General features: G+C 42.6%; 2 protein-coding genes across 2 annotated transcripts in view; one reads left to right on the top strand and one right to left on the bottom strand.

Annotated features, from left to right (window-relative positions):
* Positions 1 to 6,871: 6,871 nt before the first annotated feature.
* The window catches only part of LOC141917994 (putative C->U-editing enzyme APOBEC-4), a 60,492-nt gene continuing 42,296 nt past the window's right edge, over positions 6,872 to 25,067 (top strand). The window contains exon 1 of the mRNA XM_074811864.1: positions 6,872 to 7,731. Coding sequence (XP_074667965.1) covers positions 6,872 to 7,731 — 860 coding nt within the window. The remainder of the gene's footprint in view (positions 7,732 to 25,067) is intronic.
* Positions 8,983 to 25,067, bottom strand: part of LOC141917923 (ral guanine nucleotide dissociation stimulator-like 1) — a 47,319-nt gene continuing 31,234 nt past the window's right edge. Inside the window, exons 7-17 of the mRNA XM_074811675.1 lie at positions 24,228 to 24,352; positions 23,302 to 23,517; positions 19,332 to 19,435; positions 18,099 to 18,183; positions 15,610 to 15,699; positions 12,512 to 12,544; positions 10,898 to 11,019; positions 9,915 to 10,000; positions 9,481 to 9,592; positions 9,163 to 9,303; positions 8,983 to 9,088 (exon numbers count right to left, since the gene is read on the bottom strand). Of these exons, the coding sequence (XP_074667776.1) occupies positions 8,983 to 9,088; positions 9,163 to 9,303; positions 9,481 to 9,592; positions 9,915 to 10,000; positions 10,898 to 11,019; positions 12,512 to 12,544; positions 15,610 to 15,699; positions 18,099 to 18,183; positions 19,332 to 19,435; positions 23,302 to 23,517; positions 24,228 to 24,352 (1,220 nt within the window). The remainder of the gene's footprint in view (positions 9,089 to 9,162; positions 9,304 to 9,480; positions 9,593 to 9,914; positions 10,001 to 10,897; positions 11,020 to 12,511; positions 12,545 to 15,609; positions 15,700 to 18,098; positions 18,184 to 19,331; positions 19,436 to 23,301; positions 23,518 to 24,227; positions 24,353 to 25,067) is intronic.

Below are 25,067 nucleotides of genomic sequence, written 5' to 3'. Positions count from 1 at the left end.
GATTAAATGAGCTCTCAGAACTTCCCATTTACAAACATAACTTTCTTTTTCCCTTCTGCTCTGTTTCAGTTTGCTTTGGTTACAGATATACTGCACATATGCCTTTTATGGCCCTGTTGCTGTGTGCTTAAACAGCAGAAATCTCTGTTGACTATGAGGATTTTCGTCTCCTTCACTTTCACTCTAGAGTCTTTTCCATTTTTCCTCTTAAAAAAGAAATATTTCCTTCCCTAGAAGACTGTATCACTCCGGTATCCTTTAATCCAAGCACTCCCCAGAGGACTCTGGCTTTAAAGTTTCAGTTTAAATGCTGTTCCTACAACAAATCCTAGTAATCACATGTTTTCAGTGGCATTATGTACGTTAGAGGTCACAATTAAAATGTCCAAAAGGAACTCCATGGCTTAGACTTAAAACATGAGGAAAATCTGCACAAAGCGATCTTGGGAACTGTGAACCCCAAAACAAAGTTTGGCATTTCTGAATGTTGTGCACAAACTCAACACTCTTAACCTCTAAGAGATGATTAAAATAACAGGGATAAATTAATCATAAAACCATGTATTACTATCATAGTTGATCCTATTCAATTTTTTATTCTAAATGACCCACATTAAACTTGAAAACTGTGTCCCCCTTTATTGCAGGACACATTTCAAAATACTCAGAAATTCCTAGACCCCATTTTAAGAAGCCAGTCATGTAAGAGAGGTCTTTTGGATGCTGAAGACTGTTGAACACCATGGTCAGATTTCTCAGTCAGATCTAAGACAAATTCTTTCAAGCGCTCATGGAAGATGGGCTCTCTCTGCAAGCCTCTGGTCTCACATCGCAATGCTGTTAGTCTAAGGCAACAAAGGATTCCCACTAGTGTAACAGAAAACAGAACATAGGCTTCAGTTCAGCTGAGAGCAAAGACATGGGAAAGAATCTCATTTTCCAGTTGGCTTGGGACCCTAACTTTTCCCCAGTGCTCAAGTAACAGTAAGACATAGTTGTCACCTTTTTTCTTCTCTTCATTCAGTTAAAAGGCAAATACCTGAAGAGAGGCAAGAATTCGGCTTATTTGTGGGTTACTTGTTTTGTTTAATGCTCCATTCGTTCTATCTGATTTCACCAAATCCTACAAGGATTTTATTACCCTCTTACAGCTCTGTACAGAGCCAAGTAGGCACCATTAAATCAGACTCCTACTCCAGAGCTTGCTCTTGAGCTCTGTTCAGATTTGCAGGGAGGAGCAAAGAACAAGAGAACTGCAAACAAATATGTAACAATTAACTTGAGAAATATATATATATACTAGTCCCTCTGTAACCATGTAATGTTTTTTCATTATACACACCACTTGAACAAGTACAATTTCAGGGCTTTACTAACTACCACAGCCTTGAACACAGAAATCCCTAAATTAGACAGGGTATCTTTCAAGTGCAGTGCAATAAAACCCAGCTTTGGGGAGGCCGGGGTTTGGTTTTTTTGAGTTGTTTTTCTGTTTGATTGTTTTTACATCATCTCTAAAATATCCCATAGTCAGATATAACAGTCTGTACACCAGTGACTTGCCTCCTGCCTGCTCTCTGCTCCTTCTGCAGGCTCCACCTGTGTCTCAGTTTCGGTAATTTGTGGCTCAGGTGCAACTCTATTGTGTCTTCTCCAAAATCTCCAGAACAGATTCCTGAAGAACAAATTTCATACTTGTTTGAAAACAACAGAAAGGCAGTTTTGAAATGCAGATAACAATACATTTACTATTAATGTGCATTATGTTTCTCTCTTTCTTGTGAATCACAACAATTGACTAAAATCATTACACAGGTAAGGAAGATGCTCAGTCATGTTGATTAGGTGCGGTGCATCTAACCAATGGCATGGTTACATACACCCAAGCCCCCCTCCTAGCTCACTTAAATTTCTGCTTTCTGTGGCACTAGAGTGAGTACCGCTATTGCAGTGGCCTAAACCAGTAACCTAGACATCACATCTACTTCTCCCTCCCTACACTGCATATGTAAGTGCAGTGATAAGACTTCCTCGACCAGGACACCTCTAGATTAAGAAAATGGGTACTACTAAACATGTTTCTGGAAGTCTCTAAGAGGCAACGGTGGAATGTTATGAGGATGAATATTACAGACAGGAACTGAACCACTGGCAGCTAAAATACTGGGAGGGACTGTCTCTGTGCAAGAGCCAGGAATAAATCCTAGAAATACTGACTTGTGGTTCTTTGCTCTAGCCACTAGGTTCAGTCGGCACTCCTCTCCCCGTAAGACCTTCATAGCACTACCCGAACAGCAATCAGGAGCTAACAGTTGAAGGAATGTTCATTTAAAATTTTCTTTTTCAGGCTACCATGCCATGTACGTTGTGCAGCGCAGTGTCAGAGGGAGGTCTAAGCCCAAATGGCAAGTTGGGACCTGAGTTCATGTCTGCTAAGGCCAGGGTCCTCCACCCTGCGAGTTTTTATCCAGTTTGCTAATGTATCAGCCAGACACAGTGAGGTAGGCAGCAAAGATCAGAGACTCCTCTTCTGCACAGCTTCTGCCAACCACGAATCTTGAAAGCAGAGTGGGGTATAACCAGGAGAACACTTGGGTGCTACTTAGAAAGGAAAAAGCACACAGCTCCTCCCCTTGGCCAGTGTTTCAAGAAAGTAATTGCACGTCCTTGAGGTACACTGCCAAAAAACCATGTCCTTTGAGACTGTGGTGACTGGACTAGGAAATCAGCAGCCCATCTCTCCCAGCTCACCCAACACTGCCATGAGACCCAGCCCTCCTGTTTGCCCTGTGAGAGGGGTAATGTGTTTACACCACGTTGACTGCCTTTTCACCACACACTCAGCAATCAGACACATACACAGCTGTTGTATAGGACAGAGGGATTCCTCTGTATCATCTTGCAGGGCATTGTAAACATGCTGTCAGGAGTCAGCAGAGCAATATCTGGAAAGAATTAGCCTGTTATTTTGTACATAAGCAGCAACAGAAAATGAAAACCCCCAAACACCCAAATATAATAAACTGTGTAATGTAAAGAAATAGGTTCATTAAAAGCAAACACACGGAAGTATATATATACAGGGAAAAAATCTATCTTGTTTTCACCTATACAGTTTGACTCCATTCAAAGGCAAAGCTGCAAGAAGCAGGACCAGAAAGCTTCACACACAAATGCAACATTGATATGAATAAGGGGAACCATTCTTGTACTGAGTGCAGCGCTTTGGGGAGAAGCACCGGATCCCCTCACGTAAACAGAACTACACTTGTACTAGACTGTGCAAGTAGATCATGTTTTAGTTCGGGGAATAAAAAAATCATCACACTTCCATATAATCACATGTCAGAAAAAACAGCTTTTGCCTAATGAGGACATCTTCATAAATCACAGTATCCCAAGTTTAAATTAGTAAAATCAGTGTCAGGTCCAAACTGGCCACATTGGGATGTATCAGAATTTCTGTGTGTTTTTTAGACTGAAGAGATACCAGCTTTTAGCTAATATTTGGATTAAAAAAATTCACAGCCCTGATCATTACAATTTTTTTCCCTAGGAGCAGAACATATGGCTTGTATCCTGGCTAACTTCCAACCTGAGTAACTACCTACTGACCACATAAGTTTCCCCTGCGGTTTTAACTGGATAAAGCATTCCTCTCCAGTTCCTCCCGTGAACATTTATACCGTGTTGTGGAGCACTATTAAACAGCTACTGCCCTTTGCCCCAAAGATGGCTGCATATTAGTAATAAGTGAAACAAGTTCTTAAACTTATAATTATATCCCCGTCCCTCCAAAGATAGTTGGGAGGGATGGGGATATAATTTTAAATATAACTGGGGGGGACATGGATCCATTCACGTGTGCTTTGAGCCCCTCATCGTATCCATTAGACATGATCTTCTGTATCAGGATGATGCTTTCATGCAGTGAAATTGGTAGATGAAGATGGTATTTTTCCTAACAACTTCAAGTGTTAAAAAACCTACCCTTGGGTTCATGCAGCATATTTAAAACCAAGCATTTCTGCTGAAGATGTGGAACGGCCTATGAGCTCACGAAGGGCTGTGTGTGGAAAAAGGTTAATATTAGAGAAGATGTGGGCAGGCTTTCTGCCCAGAAACATGGGACAAGCTGACAAAGCAAAAGAACAGTTTGGATACCTTGCTTTTATACCAGGGCATTGACTATTTTGATTGGTGTGTTGTGTTTAAAGGATAAAGAAAATGAAACAGAATGAGCTATACACCACAGTCCACAGTGTGTCTCGAAGATCTCAAAGCACTTTATGACTGGTTAGTGCCAATAGGAGGTACTGGAGACAGGCATTAGGAGAGCCACCTTACAACAAACTACAGAACCAAACTAGGCACCTGATCAGGTAAAATTCTTCCTCCCTCCCAATCAGGATTGCAAACACTGAAATGAAGAGGAAAATTAGCAAAAGGGAGAAGTCATTTTGAGTACCTTCTTTTTTCACTTCCCAGCCTGGAACCGTCTGAATTCCACATTTCCAACTTATATAAACTATTAACTTCAGCTAAAATCTGCAGCATTTCCCACCTCTGCAGATGCATCGGGATCACTGTGACAAATGAGGCCCCCTGAAAGTCAGAAGCCCCTTTAACAATTTCCCTGCAGGGCAGCTAAGTGATGCTATGCAGCAGAAATACCAGCGAGAGAGCCATTTAGACCACTCTGTATTTTAACCACTTGATCAGATTTATAAACTACTCTGAAGATGACAAATGCTACCAAGTTGTTCAGTATTACTAAATAAAATCGTGCCTGGGAACAAACTTTTTTCTGCAAGAGAGATGAATGATGAGTGGGCCTATTAGCTGCTCAATCCACACGCATCCATGTGTAGGTGCACGCATACATCAGTTTAAGAGATTCTGTGTAACACATCTGCACCATTTTTCTACTTTAGAAAAGATCATGCACTAAAAGGAAGAAAAACCAACTTTCTGCTTTCTCATAAACCAGAAATGGGTCCATTCAGAGAACATAATGAGCGGTCAGCTTTCTTCCAGTTTGCTCGTCTTGCACTTTTTGTAAACATCCTCCCTCTTTGCACCCCCAAAATGATCGGTTGTGAGACTGACGTACAGGGCAAGTGAGAAGCCTCTGCCATTTCTCTTCCCAGCCCCACTGGGATCCTTGCTCCCCGGCCCTCTCTGCTCGCCAGAGCTGGCAGAGGGCTGGCAAGGCTGGAGGCCGAGCGAGCTGCCCTTGTCACTGGGAGCCCCAGCCGGCTCCCGGGGACGGCGCTGGCAGAGGAGCCAAAGGCTGGCGCGGCACACACAGAAATGCGCTCGGGCTGTGGGAACGCTCTTCCAATTAATCCTTCCAACTGGGTAGTTTGGGATTTGACTCCCATCTTGCAAGGATGTGACGCTATCAATTGAGAAGGCTGAATATTTGCTGGGTTTTGATCAGGTCAAACCACCGAACAAGCAAACAAAAAAAGGCAGCTTTTAGAGGGAGATCTAACATTGTAAGCGTCTCTGCTGGCATCCCTTTAAACACACTGCAGCAGAGTTCAAGCCGTTGCCTCGGATCAGGCAGCACAAAATGGGAAACACCTCTGGTGTGCAACATTGCCCTCATGCGGCCGCTCCACCTCTGCAAAAATACCAGGAGGGACGGAATGGGAACCTTGCTCCAGATTTGCAGCTTTTCAAATATTCTTTACTAATTTTGGCAACCTGTTTGCCCTCATCTGGAACCCTGCCCAAGCAAAGCAGGCACGATTTGGTTGGACTAGATGATCCTCAAGGTCTTTTCCAACCTTGATGATTCTGTGATTCTGTGATTCTGTGATTTAGCTTACTCATGAAATGGCCCGCTGCTTGCTTGAATTGCAGCAGTGAGGGGGACACATAAACTTCTTAAAGAAGGGACAACCTTGTTGCCTGCGGAGGAGAGCAGAAGCACAACAGGAGCTTTCTGCCCCGCTGGCACAACAGACGGCAACACACAGAAATAACAAAGACCCGGAAACAAATTCAGTACTAGATTCGGTAGAACAACATCCATCTTTCGGCTGTAAAAACCTTGTATCAAAACAGCGCTGAAGAAGCGAAGGAACCTTAATCACTTAACATAGCAAACAAATATTGACAGGCAAAGAACAGAAGCCTAACTACCACAGGTGGCTGGCCATACAGAACAAAATCCTGTTTGTATTCTCGTCTCCTAGCACTTGGCACCTGTAAACACCTAAAGCAGCCTGCCTGCCATCGCGTTACAGCTGGAGCAATGTTACGGCACTTGGGAAAGATCCTGCCACAGCTCAGCTGACAAAACCTGGGAGGCAATAGCAACTTTCTTCTTCATCATATGATTTTGAAAAGAAAGCTTGCAATATCATTGGAGTGGAAACTCTGAACCAGTCCTATAAGGCCCGTGAAGGAAATCAGATGAATATTTACTGAGCTGGAGCTGCTGAGATGGTAATTATACCTTTTGGGTTTTGGTGGTGTTTTCTTGTTTGCTTTGCCAGATTTCATAAGGCTCATCCGCTAATCAGTTCCTGAAAATCATGGCTGGTTTTATTATGCAGTTTGTCCTGTCTAGGGTAAGAGAGCAGAGCCAGAGAAATATTTTCTACTTATGTTTTTAGCAAAAAGGCTAGTTTGTGAAAAGTAGAAATGTTCCTAGGCTGCAAGAGAGCTGTGTTCTGTGTGTCCCTAAGTTTCTATATGCTGCTACAAGTTTCAGGACATTTTTGAAGAGACTGTCCCCTACTATTTTTGCAGTTCAAGTGCAAAAGAAATCGAAGGGTTGACTTAAGATATTACTTCCCTTTTTCATTCAGGACTGTCAACTATGTATCACATAAACAGGGAGATTCTTCAACAGAACATGAATCCAGGAGAGAAAACGATTTTCCAGGAATATCTGACAAATCAGGGGACTGTGGTAAAGTCCTATTGCTGGCAGAGACAGAACCACATCTGCGCTAAGTGTCCCTACCACATACGGACTGGTGAAGAAGCAAGAGTCCCTTACACAGAATTTGACAGGGTCTTTGGCTTCCCATACAGATCAACAGCAGCTCTCCGAAACAAACACCTCCTCTTCTATGAACTGAGGAGTTTCTCAGGCAGCATAGTCCAGAAAGGCTGTGCTACAAACTGTACTGACCGAGGCTACCATGCCGAACCTATGCTGTTTGGGGTGGGTGGTTATCTGGATGCAGTTACAGATGCCTATGGAAACATCGGCTGCATCGTCCTCTGTTCAAATTACTCTCCTTGTAACGAGGCTTACCACTGCTGCGTAAGTAAAATCTACAACTTTTTGTGGAAGTATCCAGAAATCACGCTCTGCATCTATTTCTCTCGGCTTTATCACACTGAGGACGGTTTCCACACCGCTGTGTGGAACCGCGAAGCTTTGCACAGCCTCTCCAGCCTGTGGCCTCGGGTGACTCTGCAGAGACTGCCTGGGGGGGCACGGTGTTACCTCCTCTGCAATTTTGTGTGTGGCATCCCAGGGTCAGCCCTTTATCACTCAACTCCACCATCAAGAACCCTAGCAGATCAACAAAATCTGCATCCAGTTAACAACTTCACAGGAATTAAACCATATTTTAGGAAAGCCTTTCCACAGGCGATGCAGGGAAACCCTGCTGTGCAGCAGAAATTAAAGGCTTTTTCTTCTCCTAGTCCGGCCTCCCAACAGCCTTTCCAAGCGATGAAAGGCAGACTGCTACCTCCAATGTCTCAAAGCCACTTTTCCCAGGCATGTTTCTGCCCTTTCAGAGGGAACATCTATACCCCAGACCTAAAAATATCATAAGGCATTGAAAAATGCCAAAGGAATAATTCAGTGTAACTCATAATCCTGACATTTTTCCAAGCGGCAGACACCTACTCTAAAGATGATACAAATTGAACTGCTTTCAGGCTATCAAACTGAGATCAGAGATGGGGAAAAAAAAAAAAAATCAATAAAATTACCTCCTACAAAAGTTAACCCACAGAATAACTGGGGGTCTCGAATAGCTGATTATGAAGATAGTATACTTTTCTTTTATTCCTGTTCCTTTCAAACATAATCCTAGAGCAGTAAAAACAAAACCTCAGTATGTTCCAATTACCTCCTGGGTCTAATTTGTTTGTTGCCCTTAAGCCAATTGCTACCAGAAAAATGTGATCAGTCCACACGCTACAGCCACAGCTGCATTTGTAGCTTCCCAGCTGAGGCTACTTTGGTGGAACACATGACATATCCTAAATTCCTCCTCTATCAGGAAGGTGGTTCTGCAGGTGAGGCTGATCTATTAATAAAGTTTTCCCACCAGCTGTTTCCTTCATAATAGGGGGGTTTTATATACACTTATTTGTGTGTGTGTGCTTCCCCCCCCCCTTCCCCCCCTCAGGTTCCTCCCATTAAGAGGAAGCTCACAAAGCTGTGTAATTTTGCAATTAATAATAAGTATCTAATAGGATAATATAGATAACAGACCTACACAGTCCAAGTGTAACTTGAAAAAGAATAAAGAAGTTTCTACCATTTAGAGCAGTGTTTTCACTGCGTGATCCAGTACATTTGTCATTATACTGAAGGTCTTAGAGAAGGGAGCAGCCCAGTTGTCAGAAGCTCCAAATTTTGGCCAAAATAAATAATTAGATTTAATAGGTTCTTTGGTCCATTCGACCATACAATATTGAATCATTTTTTCTTTACTTTTTCCTTTTGTTTCTGACCAATTAGCCCAATTTCTGAACATGGAACCCAGGGGACTGTCCTGGGGAATATCGGATAAATCGCTCCCTTTCTCGGAACCTCTCCGTGGGTTCCCCGAGCCGTGGGACTTACTCCCCTTCTGGCCCATAATCAAGACTTGCCTAGGCTCAAGTCCTTGTATTTCTGCTTGAGTCCCTGGGATAAAACCTATCCCAAGTACCCTGTCCTGGGATCTAACCTATCCCGAGTACCTCCTGAGTCCAAAACCTGCCTGAGTCCTTTCAAACTTTTCCTCTCGCTTCGCCCCTTCGCCGGCCAGGCTCCTCGCGGAACTCTGGAACCGCGGCTAGAAGGGCTCCGCACTCGCTTCGTGACACTGTCACGTCTCTGTCACACCACGCTCACTCAGGCATACTCAGGCACACTCAAGCAGATACCCTCCCCCATCAAGCAGCACTCACAGTCCGAGGTCTTCGCCTGGATCTTTTACGGGGAAATCTCTGGGAGCTTCTCCTGGGATCTCCCTTTTCTTTTGCTTGTTCTTATTGCCTTTTTGTTCGTGATACTGCCGGTCCGAGAGAGCACCGGAGTCCAGGGGCCACCTAAAAGGTGGGACGCCTCCCCTGAAAAAATCCAATACTCCACGGGTTTCGCAGTATCACGTCGGAGTCACCAAATTGTTATAAATGCAGAGGCAGAGCCAAAAATAAAATTTATAAATTGATTGCAATAAGAACAAGCTCGGTACGCTGGGGGGCAGGGGGGTTTCTGCTCCGCACCGACGGACACCAGGTGGTGCTGCGTCACTCCCTTCTATAGCCCCATCCTGGGCTTCACAAGCACAGCAGGGCCCCTCAAACTTTCCCGAGCTTTCTGGTGTTGCTCGGGCTCCTGACAGGGGTCCCTCCAATCATTTTCCACCTGCGCAGTCCGGTGTTGCTGGGGACTTCTGACAGGGGTCCCTCCAGTAATTTTCCACTTGCATAACAACAGTCACTGGAGGAAAAAAAACCTCCAAACCCTTTTAACCATAAACCCACGACAAATCTCCCTTAACATATATACATTGCAAAATACATTAAAGTCATTATACTTTCTTAACACGAATCACCACCATACTCTTCACAAGCTGGTAAAACGAACACTGTTTGTTTGATTTATTCAGGTTCATATTAACACAGCAGATAGCCTTTGTCACATCCTATTCACTGACTCAACCTCTTCACCACACTTTTCCAAGATTTCAGCGGTGTGGTGCTGGTGTCAGCAGCTGCTTCAATCTCACATGAAAGGCTGTAACTGCAGAACAGAGGGCACTGGGTTAATTTTTACAGACAATACTATTAGTTATGTATCTCAAAGCAGTAATATTCAAGAAATTTGAGAAACCTTCAGTTATTCCCACTTCACCGAAGGTTGCAACCCCACAAAGAGGAACATAGCTCTGTCTACATTTTACCCTGATGAAGGAGATATTTCACTTCTTTATAATAATTTTTAAAATCAGTGCTTTTTTGGATGACATTCATCATTTCATTTTAAAAAATTAGTCAAGAAAATACTTAGCATGTGAATCTTGGATAAGCTGACTTTTTTTTACTATGACTCAGTACAATGCAGTATGTGTCTATGCTTACACTCTTAGTGCAGCAGAGTGGTATTCAGATACCTAGTGGAAATATTAAAATGCTGTAAATAAATTGTCTTGGGTTGGTCTAGCAGCATGTGCCGTAGCACAGAACTCAGCAGGGCTGCAAAACCCACCCCAAACACCCGGGAGACGTCTATCTGGTGAGCGCTCAGCGAGCTCTGTGTTGCCTTGGCTACCTGCTGCCCGCATCCACCAGCCGAACGCTCAGTGCCTGCATCTTGACGGCCCCTAGGATCGACCTCTGAGCGTGTGTCTGGGCATACAGACAGCCCAGACACAACAGACTATCAGATTTCAAAGTCAGAAGCCTGATTTCCAATCTCAAAAAAAAAAAAAACCAAACCAAACCCAGTCTCAAAACAACCCTGCTAAATGTTCAACAGGGTTTCTACAGCTGTTTAGCAGAAGACAGAGGTATTTCCACCCTCCTGGAACAGCAGTACATGTAAGTTCCTGTAAGAGGACAGCTGAAGGCTGACATAACCCACCTGCAGGTGGGTGTGGGGTAAGAAAAGCCTGCTTTGCCAGCTGGACTGAGAACCTACCTCTCCTCCTCAGTTAAATGCTCTTGTCTCCTGAACCACCAGATGAATTTTGGGTCTGGTGTCAGGCAGTAGCTGTCACATGTAGACTGCAAGAGCATAATTTGGGAAATTACTTCAAATTCCTACAAAAAAAAGAATCAAATGGGAATTCTAATTAGAAAACAACATAAAGTCAAATTCATTCATTCATATACTAAACACATGCAACAACAGATCCAGGACAAACTTCATTTGACCTGAAGTTCAGTTTCATTTGAGTGACTATTTCAGGAACCAGTTTTTCAATCAATGAAGTCTTTTTTTTTTTTTTCCCCCTCAGCATCCGAAATATTTATTGAAATGTGAACATTTTCAGACAAGCACAAATCAGAAGACAAACACAAGGAATCATACTTCACCACAGCACTTTTCCCAAGTACTAACTGAAGTGCAATGCCAGTGCAAACCCACCGAACTGGGGGCAGCACTGCTGGTTGTTCCTCTAGGAACGAGGGTAGCAAAGGGCCATAAAGTCTTCAGATTACTACCTGCTGACCCCTGCTCTGGCCAGACCAGCTGTGAGAGAAAAATCATGCTCTGTGCTTAGGTGGTTCTCAGACAGCAAGCGAGGGTAATAATTAGGGGGGCCTGCGATGAAAGCAGAGAGTCTGATTCTCCCCAGCTTTTCACGTTGTGCACTCACACTTGCACCAGAGGAACATAAAATGCTACCCGTAATACGTGTGACTGGAATTGCAGCTCTTCTCTAACTCCACTTGCACACATGCTTTGCCACAATAATTCTTAATACCCCCTCGTGTTAGAGCAGGGTATAGAATCAGGATGTGGGAATGGAGCTGAGTACTCGGCATGGTTCAGAGGGCAGCTTTGCCACTGGTTTGTATGAAGCTGGACTGATGACCAACCAGAAGCTCCGGTATCCCATTATTAGTATCCCGAGCCTTGCAGTTGTACATGCAAGGCAAGTCCAAGAGGTGGTTTGTAGAGCTGGGAGCAGTTAAGGGAAGGAAATGGCTCCATCCCAGCCAACTCCAAGTCTGCTTTCAGATCCCAGAAGGGAGATTTGGCATGACTTCATTCAGACAGATGAAACCCTAGAACCTTGACTCCTACATAACATTACTTATCTCTGACCAACAAGGATCAGGCTGAAAGGGAAGACTGATAGCTTTTATTTCTCTGTCTCATCTGCAGCCTTTCACCTAGAAATAGTTTACTGCAGCAGAAGGAAGATATTTACGAACTCTATCTTCTGGAAAGCAAAGGTCTCATGCCACCAGCTCTGTTTCAACACACAGGTCACACGCATGTATCGTATTCCCATGAACACCAAATGGAGGGAGTGTGCATGCCCCGGATGTAATTCCCATGGAAGTAAGTGGCCTGCAGCTCCTCTTCCCCTATTGCACACATCTAAAAAGTAGGTTCTCGTTCTACAGTTTGTTCACAGTTTGGCAGAAGCCCACAGCATTTCAGGGATCTGTTCTTTCCTCATGAACTTGTATTAAAATTCACAGCTGTTATATACGCCTGAGCAATGACAAATGGCCTCACCAAGAGAACGCTCTAGAAGAGGGTATCAGTAAACTAAAAATCACAGAACATTCAACTTACCCTTCGTCTCTTCTCAAAATTGATCAGGCCACCCTGTTGGAAGGAAAGAGAAGGGATCAGAATAGTGGAACACATGCTTAGTTGAACTTAAACATGAACAGGATGAAGTCGCAAGGCTAATGTAAAGCGCAGACCTGCTCTGAGCAAGGACCTTCTAAAAATACCTGTTTCCAGATCTGGTATAAACCCCAGCACTCATATATCTGAGTCTCCAAGGGACATCTGTCCTCACGGCCTATATGACAATCTGCCCGAGAAAAAAAGCCCAATACAAGAATGCTCATAAAAGCTGTGTTGAGATCAGGTCTGAAGAATGCTAGTGGGATTTTGCATGCAAGAAACAAACTTGGCTCTTGCCTGTGCTGTGAGTTTAGCAGTGTTCCCAGCGAGTCTCAGAAACACCAAGTGAACACAAAGCATGGACAGGAGAGAAACTGCCAAAAAGAAAATGGATGTACAGCAACCTTACGCAGGCCTGCTTCAGTGCAGTTCTGCAAAACAAACCACCACTAAAGACCCCAGCAACCATTGCCAGCCCAGGGAGACCTGTATTTGCCCATTCTTATCATAAATACCAACACCAGCACAATGAAGGCTGCAGTCTCTCTATTAATGGTTTCAAACACCTTTGAAAAGTGGCCCCATCCTCAGTCTCTGTTAAACAACCAGACTCTCTCGCAGTCCTTTTCCCCTTCCTATGCTAAATTGGTTCCCCCTGCTTGTTCAGCTAAAGACAAATGAAAAAAACCAAGTCTTCAATCACCTTAGGGCTCAGACACACCTGAGTCAATACGGAAGCACTTCAGTGATCAGTCTGAAGTGCTGAATTGGTGATTCTGTGTATTTTACCAATTATTCACATAAATCTTCATGCCTAATATGTTGTTTTCAGAAAAATAAAACAGAATAATGGAAAGACTACTCTCTTCACATTTTCTAACCTAAGAAAACAAGACAAAACACAATGCTAAGCTTGTCCCTTCAGATAACAGCACTCGAATTCACACAAGATTCTTGTTGCTGATAAAACTGCATATTGCTTCCTTTTTTTTGAAAACAGATTCCTCCATTTTTAAGAACTGCAGAAGAACCCGGTAGAAGATACAGGAACAGACACACTCGGTGCTGGGAAGGCAGGGAGGATATTTAGGATTCAAAAAATTGCCTCAAATTACCTCGATATAGTCCTGAAGTGCTGTGTCAATCATGATGAGATCAGTGAGAAAGGTACCAAGATAAGGTACCGTGCCTTGCATTACTCCCTGCAAATGATCAGAGCAACGTTGGATTAAATGACTGAGAAATGGTAATAATTAGAATGCTAGAATACACCTGTATAGGAAAATGAAATAAAAGCAGTCTGCTTAACCAAACAGTGGTCTTATGTTTTCTTTCATTGCATCCTCTCAGTATCTAATCTAGAATTCAAATCAAATTCTAATGAGAGTGGGATGCTCTCACAGATATTGCCAAGTGGTTTTATATTACAATACTGCCACCACACCCTGGTTTCTAACAGTGGGTCACCAGGAAACCCCGCTTGTGGAAGACGCATTGAGCAGCAGGGACGATCTCTGCTACAAGAGGAGCAGCCGGGGAATGGTCCCGGCTAGCCTGTGTAAGCAGTTTCTCTCTCTGCCTCATTCCAGTGGATTTTTACTTAACGGTGTTATGCCATGTGACAGTCAAGTCAAATCAAGTCACACTTGTTCTCCTCTAAGAAGTGACCATCTTCCTCAGCCATTCCTTTCATTTTAATACTAGTTATTCAAATTTTAATCTTTCTAGGCTGCTAGAAGTTGTAGAATTCAGGCTGTTTCTACACTTGTGAAGGAAACGCTTGTTTCTACCATCCAAAAGGATCTGTACTTTTTCCAGTCAAACAAATAGACAAAAAACCATATTCAGCACTTTTGCCTCCCTATCCCAGATTTCTCTCCCCCTGTCCTTTTAAATCTTTGCCAACTTTGAGACAAAAGGCATTTGCACCAGCAGACTGGAAACTGGACACATTTTACAAAGCAATCTCTGTAAAAGTCTGTGCAATTTTCAAGCTGGTATGTCAGAAGCTTCATGAGCTTGCTTAAAAGTAAATGAGATTTCTGCTCTGCCAGAGCCAATTTTCTTTATCACAAGAATTCCAGTATTTATATTATGCATTTTACTACATGAAAAAGTTTCCCTGTATTTCTCTCTAAAGGGTAGCAGGAGTAGTTAATGGAATTCTTTCTTGCAGGACAGAAACAAGACAGTTGAAAACAAAGAACACAGGTTTATATTCATCAATCATTTATCACTCTTCTATATGACAGATTTAGTACATTTCTGGAAGACCTGAAACTGAGGCCAAACCCTTGTCTCAGTGTCCACCCCCAACAGCTGATTGGGATGGGAAGCAAACGCAAGCGGGAGCAGCAAACCTGTCCACACAGTTACCCCCTTGCAGGGGACAGGGGAAGATTGGTGCCAGGGAACATAACGTGGCCCCTGTGTACAACCACCCAATCCTGAAATCTCCGAGCGTTCCCAGCATCAGATCTCTGAACACACTGGCTATGCTGATGCTTTGCATACCTGTTTCCTCCGGCCTTTCAGTACACAGGCGGGTGTTACTGGAGTAGAAAGCCAGCTGGGTTGCACTAAAAACCATCGCTGTTACAGCGTGGCAGCTCAGTGTCGGCCATACAGCTTGAGCGGGGTGCAGCACGAATCCAGCTTTGGAGCTGTCTTTATATACAGATGTATGTGGGGGGGGGGGATCATCTACATATATATGCACTTTATATACACACACGCAGGGTATTACCTGCTTACTATGATGCACAGCATAAGTGAAATACAGCTTTGGACATATATTTACAGGAACAAACATTCCGACTGCCTGTTCAGTCTAAACCTTTCGCTTCACTTGCTTTGCATCAGCTAATCAATAGCATTGACGTGATTGTTTTTCTTGACAGAGGCACACTCAAGAGCTTTACCTACTGCACACTCTCTTTGTTAAATACCTTTCCAGTTTTTGCTCCTTATATAATTCACCAGTTAGGGTTAATCATGTTATCAGTTCAAAACGGGGAGGAAAAGGACCCCAAACGCACCATATCTTTTTGAAGTTGCAGCTGCCTCTGTGTCCTTTTCTGATTTTCTTTCACACTGCTGTCCAGATTGGCAAATTTGGATGTTCCTTCCTGTGAGTTAAAAGAGAATTAAAGGCAATTAACAAAGGATCTAAGTGATAAGCTGGCAACTATGTTTGTGTAAAATAATTGCAAATACATTTAATGGGGCAAGCAAAAATATTTGCTGTATAGGTACATGCACGTGTACATACACGTGCTAAACTTCTGGGACTTGTACACTGATTGGGAATTGTGGACAAAATCCCACAAAATTACTATAAGGCAGTTTTTTCAGCAAAGTGCCTCTACTCTGGTCAAAGCTAAGCGCTGTTGAAAATCTCCTGAGAGTTTAAATCAGAGAAGCTTAGATGTACCTTCAGGTGGCCAGATGCTTCTCTGAACTCTATCCTGACACTCTTGACCTCAGGATTTCTGTTTAACTTCCTAATCAGGACTGCTACAAGTAAACATCTCTATCTTATGTAATGCTTTGTTGTTTTTCTTATGCCGCAACAGAGATCCAGCAACTACCCTCTGTGCCTTACTGACTAATCCAAAAACACGCAGGAAATTAAAGGAATAGGTTTTCGTCTCCACAATTCAAGCTTTCCTGTGAATGGATGAGCTATTTCACAATAGATCTGTAGCCTTTATTTCCCTGGATCCATACGGGATGCTGGGAGTTACTGTTATTTTCTCCAGTGGTTGGACAGATGGGGCATGAATCATTATCAGTCTTTTTAAGAGGCACAAAACAACAGCCTGCACTTGTAAAGATCCTTTCATCACAACATTTACTTCTCTCAGTCACAGTTAAGGAACAGATCAAACTCAAATTGTATTTCCTTCCTCGGCTGGAAAACGGGAGCAAATGAAAAACGAGTGTTGTCTCAATGTCTTCAAGATACTGAAAGATAAACTGGAGATCCTCTAACAGCAGCTGGCGGGCAGGCACAGGAGCTAAAACTGCAGCCTGCAGCAGAGCCATTGTTCGGGGAGGAGAGAACACAGTGCTCCCTCTCCGTGCCAACCAACCTGTTTCATATGGCATTTTGTCTGCTTTACACTTAAATTTGTAGGATGGATAGGCAAGGTCAAACACGGCTTCCCTAGAGACACTATTTATAGTGAAAGAAAACAAAGACTTTAGGGATTCAGAGGACATTAATCCTCCAGTTGTTACAAAACAGTCCAAAAGGAGAAGTAGGAGAGAGGTTCTAGCTATTATGTGGAATCTTTCTCCTCTGCTTTCAGAATATTTTGCAAATCTACTTACGGCAGCTGGAGAGGGTCATTTGCTGGGAGCCAGAAGGTCTGGGCTCAGATTGAGTTGTTGTTTTGTCTTTTTAATTTTTAGTTTAATAAGCTGTTGTGAACACACATTTTCCCTCTATACTTATTATTGTCTCACCTGCTTTAAAATTTAGCTACAGATGTTGATAAATGGATGACAAACAAAACAGATTGACAGGTTTGAATGTGTTCACCCATCATTCCTGAGCAAAACACTGTGTCAAATACCAAGGCAAGGGGGTAAGGTACAAATGCCAGACTGACTGGATAGAACTGCCAAAAAATAAACTGGTCAGGCAGTTTATAGAAACATTTTTATGCAGACAGAAAAAACTGCCACAAACATTCCATAGTTTCTACAGAATATAACCTTTCCCTGCTATTCTTCCTCACCCCTGTCAAGATCCTGAGCTTGTTGGGGTTCGCCCAGGAGAGTGCACAAGTCAAACTGTTTCAGACAGAGACTGCTTTGTTGTCCATCTGGCCACACACAGAGCAGGAAGCCTGTTCCTTCGAAATTCCCAGCCCTGTTTTCTAGTTCCAAGAAAGGTACGGGATAGTCGGATAAACATCTTGGTTTAATTCCTCAGCTGAAGCCGAGTGGCATTGTTCCAGTGAAGTCAAAAGCACTACAGCGGTGCAGCCCACTTGAGAATCTCATTCGGAGCTGCTCGGCACTCACCAGTGCAAACCAGAGCCTTTCCAGGTCTGCTCAGAGGGTGCACGAGCTAGCAGTTCATCTCTCTGTACAGACCAGCGCAAAGCCAAAGGGCTAACTTGTAACTCATCTCAGTAAAATCCCACTACCACAGGTACGATCACAGCTATTCTTGAGCTAGACATCACCCTGCACAAGAGATGTCTAACTACAGCAGTGGGGGCTCCAAGGCTCCTGACCTGCTGTCCTGTGAACAAGTCCACACAGAAACTGTGCTGCTGCACCCTGCTGTATGTGGGTATCCAAGCTCAGCAGGCTAACACAAGCGTAGGTGCTTTCAGGAGCAACAGAATCACCTCTCATCCCAGCAGGAAAGCACAGGTTTTACAGACCTCTCATCCCTGAAGCACTGCATACAGTAGCTCAGGGAGAGACGAGCTTTGACAGCTCATTAGAAAAAGGGCTAACCTCAGCTTTGATTGAGAACACAAGCCTTGCAACTCAAGCTAATTCTCACCTTCATTAGCAGCTCCCTGCTTGTCAAATAATTGTCATGGTTTGAGAAGATATCAGACAGCTCTTCGAACATCAGCATCATGTCCCTGTACAGGAAAAGATTAAATCATTTAGGTTATCAGTAAGCACTCTAATTCAGATCAGATTACTGTTTTTTTTCCTCATGAATCATTAATAGTTGGGCATATAAAAGATACCACCACCAAAACGCATCCAGTGAGATGCTGCACATCAACTAGGAACTTTCCTGGGATCTTCTGGTGCTCCCCGGTAACACCAGCATCACAAGGAATGCCACAGGTACGCAGATCCTGGGCAGGGTTTTCAGTCACACTGAGGGGTATCAGATTGTTGTAAGAAAGTGGGTAAATGGATACAAAAACCCAGAAAAATAGCTGTGAGAGGTATCCTAAGTAGTACGTTTTTGCCCTGTGCCATGCACTCTGGAAAGCTAGAAGCCTTTAAGTGTACGAGCCCCTTTCTATTACCCAACACTACAAACACAAGATGGCAACATCTTGATCAGGAACAGGAACACGGGGCAGCAGAAGCAAAGACCCACTTCTCCTAGTGGAAATGCAGAAGTATACTGTGTGGCAGAGTGACGTTTTTCTTCGTTTATCAAAGACAATGGAAAAAATCTATTCTTCACAAACTGAATGAGCAGAACACCATCTTTCCTCCACAGATTTCTGGTGTCTGTTTGGCATGCGGTAAATATACCAGTTGCACAAAAAGGTATTCCCCTGTAAGAAATACCATCTTCAATACAGGCTTGGATTTTGTAGTTTGGGGATATATTTTAAGGAAATGTCAGGACCAAGAGAGGATTAGTGAGGGTTTGTAGCAGCCTGGACCTCCTCCAACTTCACGGTAGAGTAGACAACTGTCAAGTATCATGGTGCCCTTTTGCTGACCTTCCAAGAACCGTGTGCTTGTGCTGGGTGAGTAGCTAGTCCCATAGTTCTTCAAAGTAGGTTCTGGAAGATCCAATATGCTATAAAGGACAGAAGAGACCCAGTACCCCTGAGGGCAGGTTGTCCTGTCAATATGAAAGAGGAGCTCACAGCAGTCAGAGGTCTGAGCCTCACAGGAATGAGAGTTACCTTCTAAGATAACACTTGTCCATGAAGGAGCAGAATAGGAAGACTGAGAAGAACAAGATGAAAAGAAAGAGCACTGAGCTTTTTGTCTGTGTTTGGGGCTAGCCACAGGAGCAGAGGGGGATGCTTACTTTGAAACACACACCCAGGTCTTCTTTAGCCGATAGATGGAGTTGGACTGCAGTGCTGAAATGATGGCCCTCAAGGAGGAAAAATTCTTCAGGATCCTACATTCCTGTGAAAGGAGCGGTTAGAAATACAGGAGCATTAAATGTCAGCATTACGAATATGTTAGTGCTCTTCTGTTTGACTGGTGTCATGCTTGCTACACATTCTCACTGCTAAGCAGGCAGCTGTACAAATATTGAGCATCAAAAATATCACTCCCCCCCCCACCAGCCAACAAACACTTTATGGGCTTTGGCATTTATATCTTGTTTTCCTCATTTTCATGTATTTGTGGTGATGTTGCAGTGTTACAGCTTCCAGTTGTCCCAGTAAAAATAAAAGTGGAACTGAGTCCATGAAGCCAGGCTAAGAAGCACAAATATTACACTTCTTAAAAAGTTCTTTATAGTTACCAATCCCTTTTACCCTTTAGGGGAAAAAACAGGCTTTGCCTCTTTATGTGTGGTATTTAAAATGTAAACCCTCAATCATCTAAGTGTCAATTAAAAATAAAGACATGCAAAGGAATAACCTGTTATTCAAGTACGTGCACACTGGTAAAGAGAAAAACCTTCCCAGCTTTTCCAGAGTCAGGATCAAATCCTAACAGAGGGACTGGTTCATAGACATTTCTTACACAGCTTCTCTGGGGCAAAAGGTTTGGTGGAAAAGGATACTGAAAAACTTAATTCTCAAAAAAATAGCACAGAGTCCTGGTAAAGCAAATGGAAGCAAGGAGGAGAGGGAAAGTCTGGCCTGTGACTCTTCAAGGGAACTCCTGTAAATCTGTTGGTGGCTCATGAACTAGAGCCCGGGCACCACAGACTTACACTCTTGCAAATACAAGCTCTCACTAACAGGTGTCTGTACACGCAAACAAAACATTAACAGACAAAACACGTGCCAATTTGACTGTTGCATGTAGATGAGAATATATTCAAACTACAATTCCACCTTGCAAATTTTTATGGGACTGATTATTACACTATTAATGCTGATTATGTAAAGGATCCTTACAGTGAAAATAGACATAATTTATTTCCTTTGTAGGACTGAACCGACGTAAAGCAACGTTAACATAAACAAAAGTCAGACCTTAGTGTATCAGCAACTCCGTGAGTTGCGTTAAAATTGACTGAACAACTAAGGCAAGTACATTTACTCCCATTTCTTTACCTAAAAAAAAAAAAATCTTTGGGCAATTTAGGAGGCTACATTTAACAAAGTGTGGCTTAAGAAGACTGACTAAGCACACAGCACTTGAAGCAGGTTAACAGTTAGGCTAGATAAAGACCAAGTTCAAGATCACACGGCAGGACATGCAAGACCTGAAAGCTATTCTTGCACACTTTGGAGCCAAAGGAACCACGTAACAGCTCTTCTTCAGAGATTGACACATTTAAGAACACGACCCTTCTTTCTTTAAATTCAACTTGAAATTCAGACTGGGGAGAACATGGATTAGAGAGGCACAAATTCTCAGCATTTAGTTTTTTCAAATACAACAGGAGTTTGTACTGGAAGATCCAGTTTGGAACCATCTTGACTTAATTGCACGTTGCATAATTTAAAGCACATTAGGAATTCAATATTGGATTTTGTGTTCTCAATGATTTAACTGATTGCAGACTAAACTTTAGCAAGCTTTCATTTATATATAAGAAGAATTTTTAAGACTGCTCTGAATAACATTGTTTCATGCTGTGTCCTTCACAAGAGGAAAGCCAGAAAGAATCCTGTGCAGAAGCAACTTTGATTTTAAAAGATTAAGCATAACAGGATATTAACGATTTCAATTTTACTTTCTATTTTTAAAGAAAATATTGTGTGAGTAAAATTGGCTGCTCCTGCTCAGGAACCCCAGATCTAGGCGGAGCAGAGAGGGCTGGCAGTTAGGAAAAGTATTCAGTTTATCTTGTAAACCAAGAAACTGGATCCAAAAGTCACGAACAAATAACAAACGTGGAACTCCATGCTGCTTAGTTACAGAGTGAGCAGTCAGTGAATAACTGCACTTTAATGAGTGGATTATTTTCTAATTGAGGCATCTAACTACTCAAAACATTCATTTGCATGCACAAAGCAAGCAACTTTCTTCAGAAGTGGGCAGCTAAGTATATATGCAACTAGCTGTTCTACATGTGCAATTATTTTGTAGAGCGTGCACATGCATTTTTCATGTGCTTAGCTAAGACTGGAGTATTTAATTGTGTGTATGAACTAAGTAAAGGGAGAAGCACTGAATCAACAGAGGTGGAGAACAAAGTTCTCCATCCACACAACAAGTATGATGAGAGCAGTCCCTGTCCTGTCTTCCTGGGCCTCCCTGCTCCCTGGGACGAGCAGGAAGCTGCTTCATACTTGCTCGCCCAGGCTGCAGCCCAGGCTGCCCCATAAAGGCCCCTTCAGCTCGTACCCTCTGCAACTTAAAGGTCTGCACACAGAAAATAGGAATCCAACTTCCTAATCCATTCACAGGGGCTATAAAGCAGCCATCAGATGATAACAAAAACGAGTCAATGTAAGTGCCAAAAGAGAGGTGAAAGACTTCTTCCCCATACCAGTTTCCTGAACCATGCAGCTGCCAAAGCTTAGGTGCCAGGACTAGCAATGCTGCCGCTGGAAGCATAGAAGTGCATTGTCAAGGCTGGAAAGCCTCTGCTTGGCTTGAGCTTTTTATGACTGCTTACTTTGTATAGCTCGGAAAGAATCCATGTGATTCTTAAAAGTCAACACACAGCCATATGAAAGTGCTTTAAACGTTCTCTTCAAAAGAGAGATCTAGTTTGCTGCCAGCTGCCCAGTGCTCTGAGGGGAGTTAAAAAGGTTACAGTAAAATATTAAAGATAAAATCTAAGAAATTAGCAAACTAGAGTTATGTAAAGAAGTCATGAAAAACCCTTTCGCACAAAGATTAAGAAGCACACAATCTGCTACAAGACAAAGGAATTGAAGCCAAGAGTAAAAATGTGTTAGAGAAACACGTGCGACAATGATAAAGCAGAAAGGTAAGATGATGAGGAGTCTGGTACCATAGTGTAACTCTACTTGTTTTTTCTGGTCACTGCTTGCACCTCTCACCCCCTCCCAACTCAGCTGGTTTGCATACATGATGTGAACCATGAATAACTCAGTAGGCAAACGACCTTTCAGCCTCAAGAATTTTTCAAAACAAAAGAGTACAAACAATAATTTCATTTTTTCCATGTTAAAGAGGCTACTGCTTCCTAGAAGTAAGTTAGCTTTGTCTGCACTTACTTAAAACCTCGTCTTTACTTTACTTTCATATGTCCACACACATACATAAATGTATAAAACACAAACAGTTGTGCTGTCTTCCACCACATCTGATTTCAAGTCCCATGGCGTTCATCGACGCAGGAGAGGGAGCATGATGCTCATTGACTGAACGTGAATGGCCAAAGGCAGGCAAGTGCAAAGCTTATTCTGACTGTGCCTGCTGCTTGCACCACTGCCAGTCCTACTCCTTTTTTGTTAAACTTTCTTCTGCAAACAAGTCTAACCTTTGGATGATATCAACCATCACTTCTCTTCTTTCCCTGATATGAGCAGTGTTTAGTTCTAGGGAAGTGAACTGGTTGAATTGATCCCTATCTTACCATAAATGTTGCATTATCAAGTATATGGCACTCCCCAGCTGCAAGACACAGTATCTGCCTCACCCATTAATTAGCACTCCCAAACCTGTGAAGAGACAAGCAGCAACCCCATTTCCATGGTGGGGAAGCAACTAAGGAGAGGAAGGGCAATACTTCATCTGCTCTTACAAAGAAAGTCAGTCAAAAATAGAATTAGAGCTAAGATGTTCACTGGCCTGGGACCAATGCATACAACCCCTTCCTCCCCTTCCAACTCCCTCACTCCAAGGCACCCATACAAGAAACATTAAACAGTCTAGAATAAATGTTTTACATGTGCAATATGAATCCACTTCTCGATGATCTTGGCTCTTTGTCGTGTTTTGAGTTTCTTGTCCTTCAGGATAGTGCTGACAACACAATTGGTAACTGCATTGAACTGAGAGATGGTAGCCCTGATGGTCAGCGCCAGGTGCTTATTTTCTTTCTTATCCCTTTGAGACCAGATGCATCCCAAGCAGTGGTAGGGCACAACTTTCTTGAAGAGTTTCTAGAGGGAAATAGAGGTGTCTAGGTCAGCAGGGTTCACCTAAATCACTACTATTCACAAGAAGAAATGCATGTTTACATGGATCTAAATCTAATATGGTATTAAAAGGTAAATATTTGTTTTCTGTTTGAAATATACACTTTGGCAGTATATACACTTTATATTTTTTATATATAAAGTGTATATACTTTAATATATATTTGGCAGAAATATACACTTTATAAAAGGCTTGATGCCCTAAAAGAACTGTCAGCTAAACAGTCCTGGGAAAATAAGAGACACCATTATATCAGTTGCATAACCAAGGGGAAAATTTTTTATATAATGATATTTTGAAGGAGATTGATACAGACAAATCAAATCAGAGCACTGCATTTAATAGTACCTATACATCTTTAGGCCAGGTAGCAATATCCTAAAAATGTGTTATTTCTCAGGTGTCAAATATTGAACTCTGCAAAAAAGGCTACACAGTATACATTCAAACTTCTTTTAATTAAAAAAAAAAAAAAAAAAATTCTTTGGAATGACTGAAGGAAAAAGCCCAATGAATGAAGCAAGTTTAGATAACCAGGCAGAGCTGTGTTCTGTGTCCCAACACAGACCCTTTCTGGAACACTATACTTACATTGACATATCTTTAAAAAAAATTTTTAGAAGCCCAGCACCATTTACCCTAGCATTTCAAGTAGTATATATACTCTACATACTGCATCAATGTATGTCAACTGTTCTGCCACACGGTCTGCTTGGAAAAAAGAGAATTCTTCTAGACTGCTGATCTCCATTTCCTCTTCATCACACAGGTTACAGAGGGAAGTGATATAGAACCCATCTGTCCAGGATGAAAAACACCACTTAGTAAATTTATACAGCAAAGAGTGAATCAAAGCAGATGTTTATTTTAAACCACCACTATATATATTATAGCACAATGCCCGAAGAGTCCTGCCTGACCTAATGGCCCCACTGTGCTGCATATTTTAGTGAGAAAGATGATGACCAGAAGATTAAATTGGCAAAGAAAAGGTGGAAGAAAAAGAAATAGAGAGAACTGAGCTGTTCAGGGTCTCTTAGCAGAGAAGTGGCTTAACCCATTCACTAACCATTCTTCTGAAAGAATGCCCCAACAAAAATTCCTTATTAACATTGCAGAATTTTGTTAATCTACTTCTTAGTATTTATGCATTTTATAATCTGAAAAAACAAAAATAAATCGAACTGAAAAGGGACAAGACTGCAGTTATATCCCCAAAATACCGCATTAGGAGTGCTCTTATAGCCAGATTTCATCCCCCATGTGTGGAACTAAAAGGAGATATCAGATTTCTTGGCACCATTTGTGGTTACATGAACTCTGTTGAAGAGAGTTTATTCCAGCATCCCTCACCTTCCCTCTCTGGGATTTTTTCCCAGAAAAGGGAGAACAGTGAGCACCTACAGCATTCAGCTGAATGCTTCTTCTAAATTTGCACTGGGCAGCAATGAAGAGGTGAGAGAGGAGAGTTGTCCTCATCAAGGGACCAGATCCCGTGCAGAAGGGAAAGGAT

Source organism: Strix aluco, chromosome Z, assembly GCF_031877795.1.
Source record: "Strix aluco isolate bStrAlu1 chromosome Z, bStrAlu1.hap1, whole genome shotgun sequence".
Lineage (NCBI taxonomy): Eukaryota > Metazoa > Chordata > Aves > Strigiformes > Strigidae > Strix > Strix aluco.
This window is presented reverse-complemented; position numbering and strand designations above follow the sequence as displayed.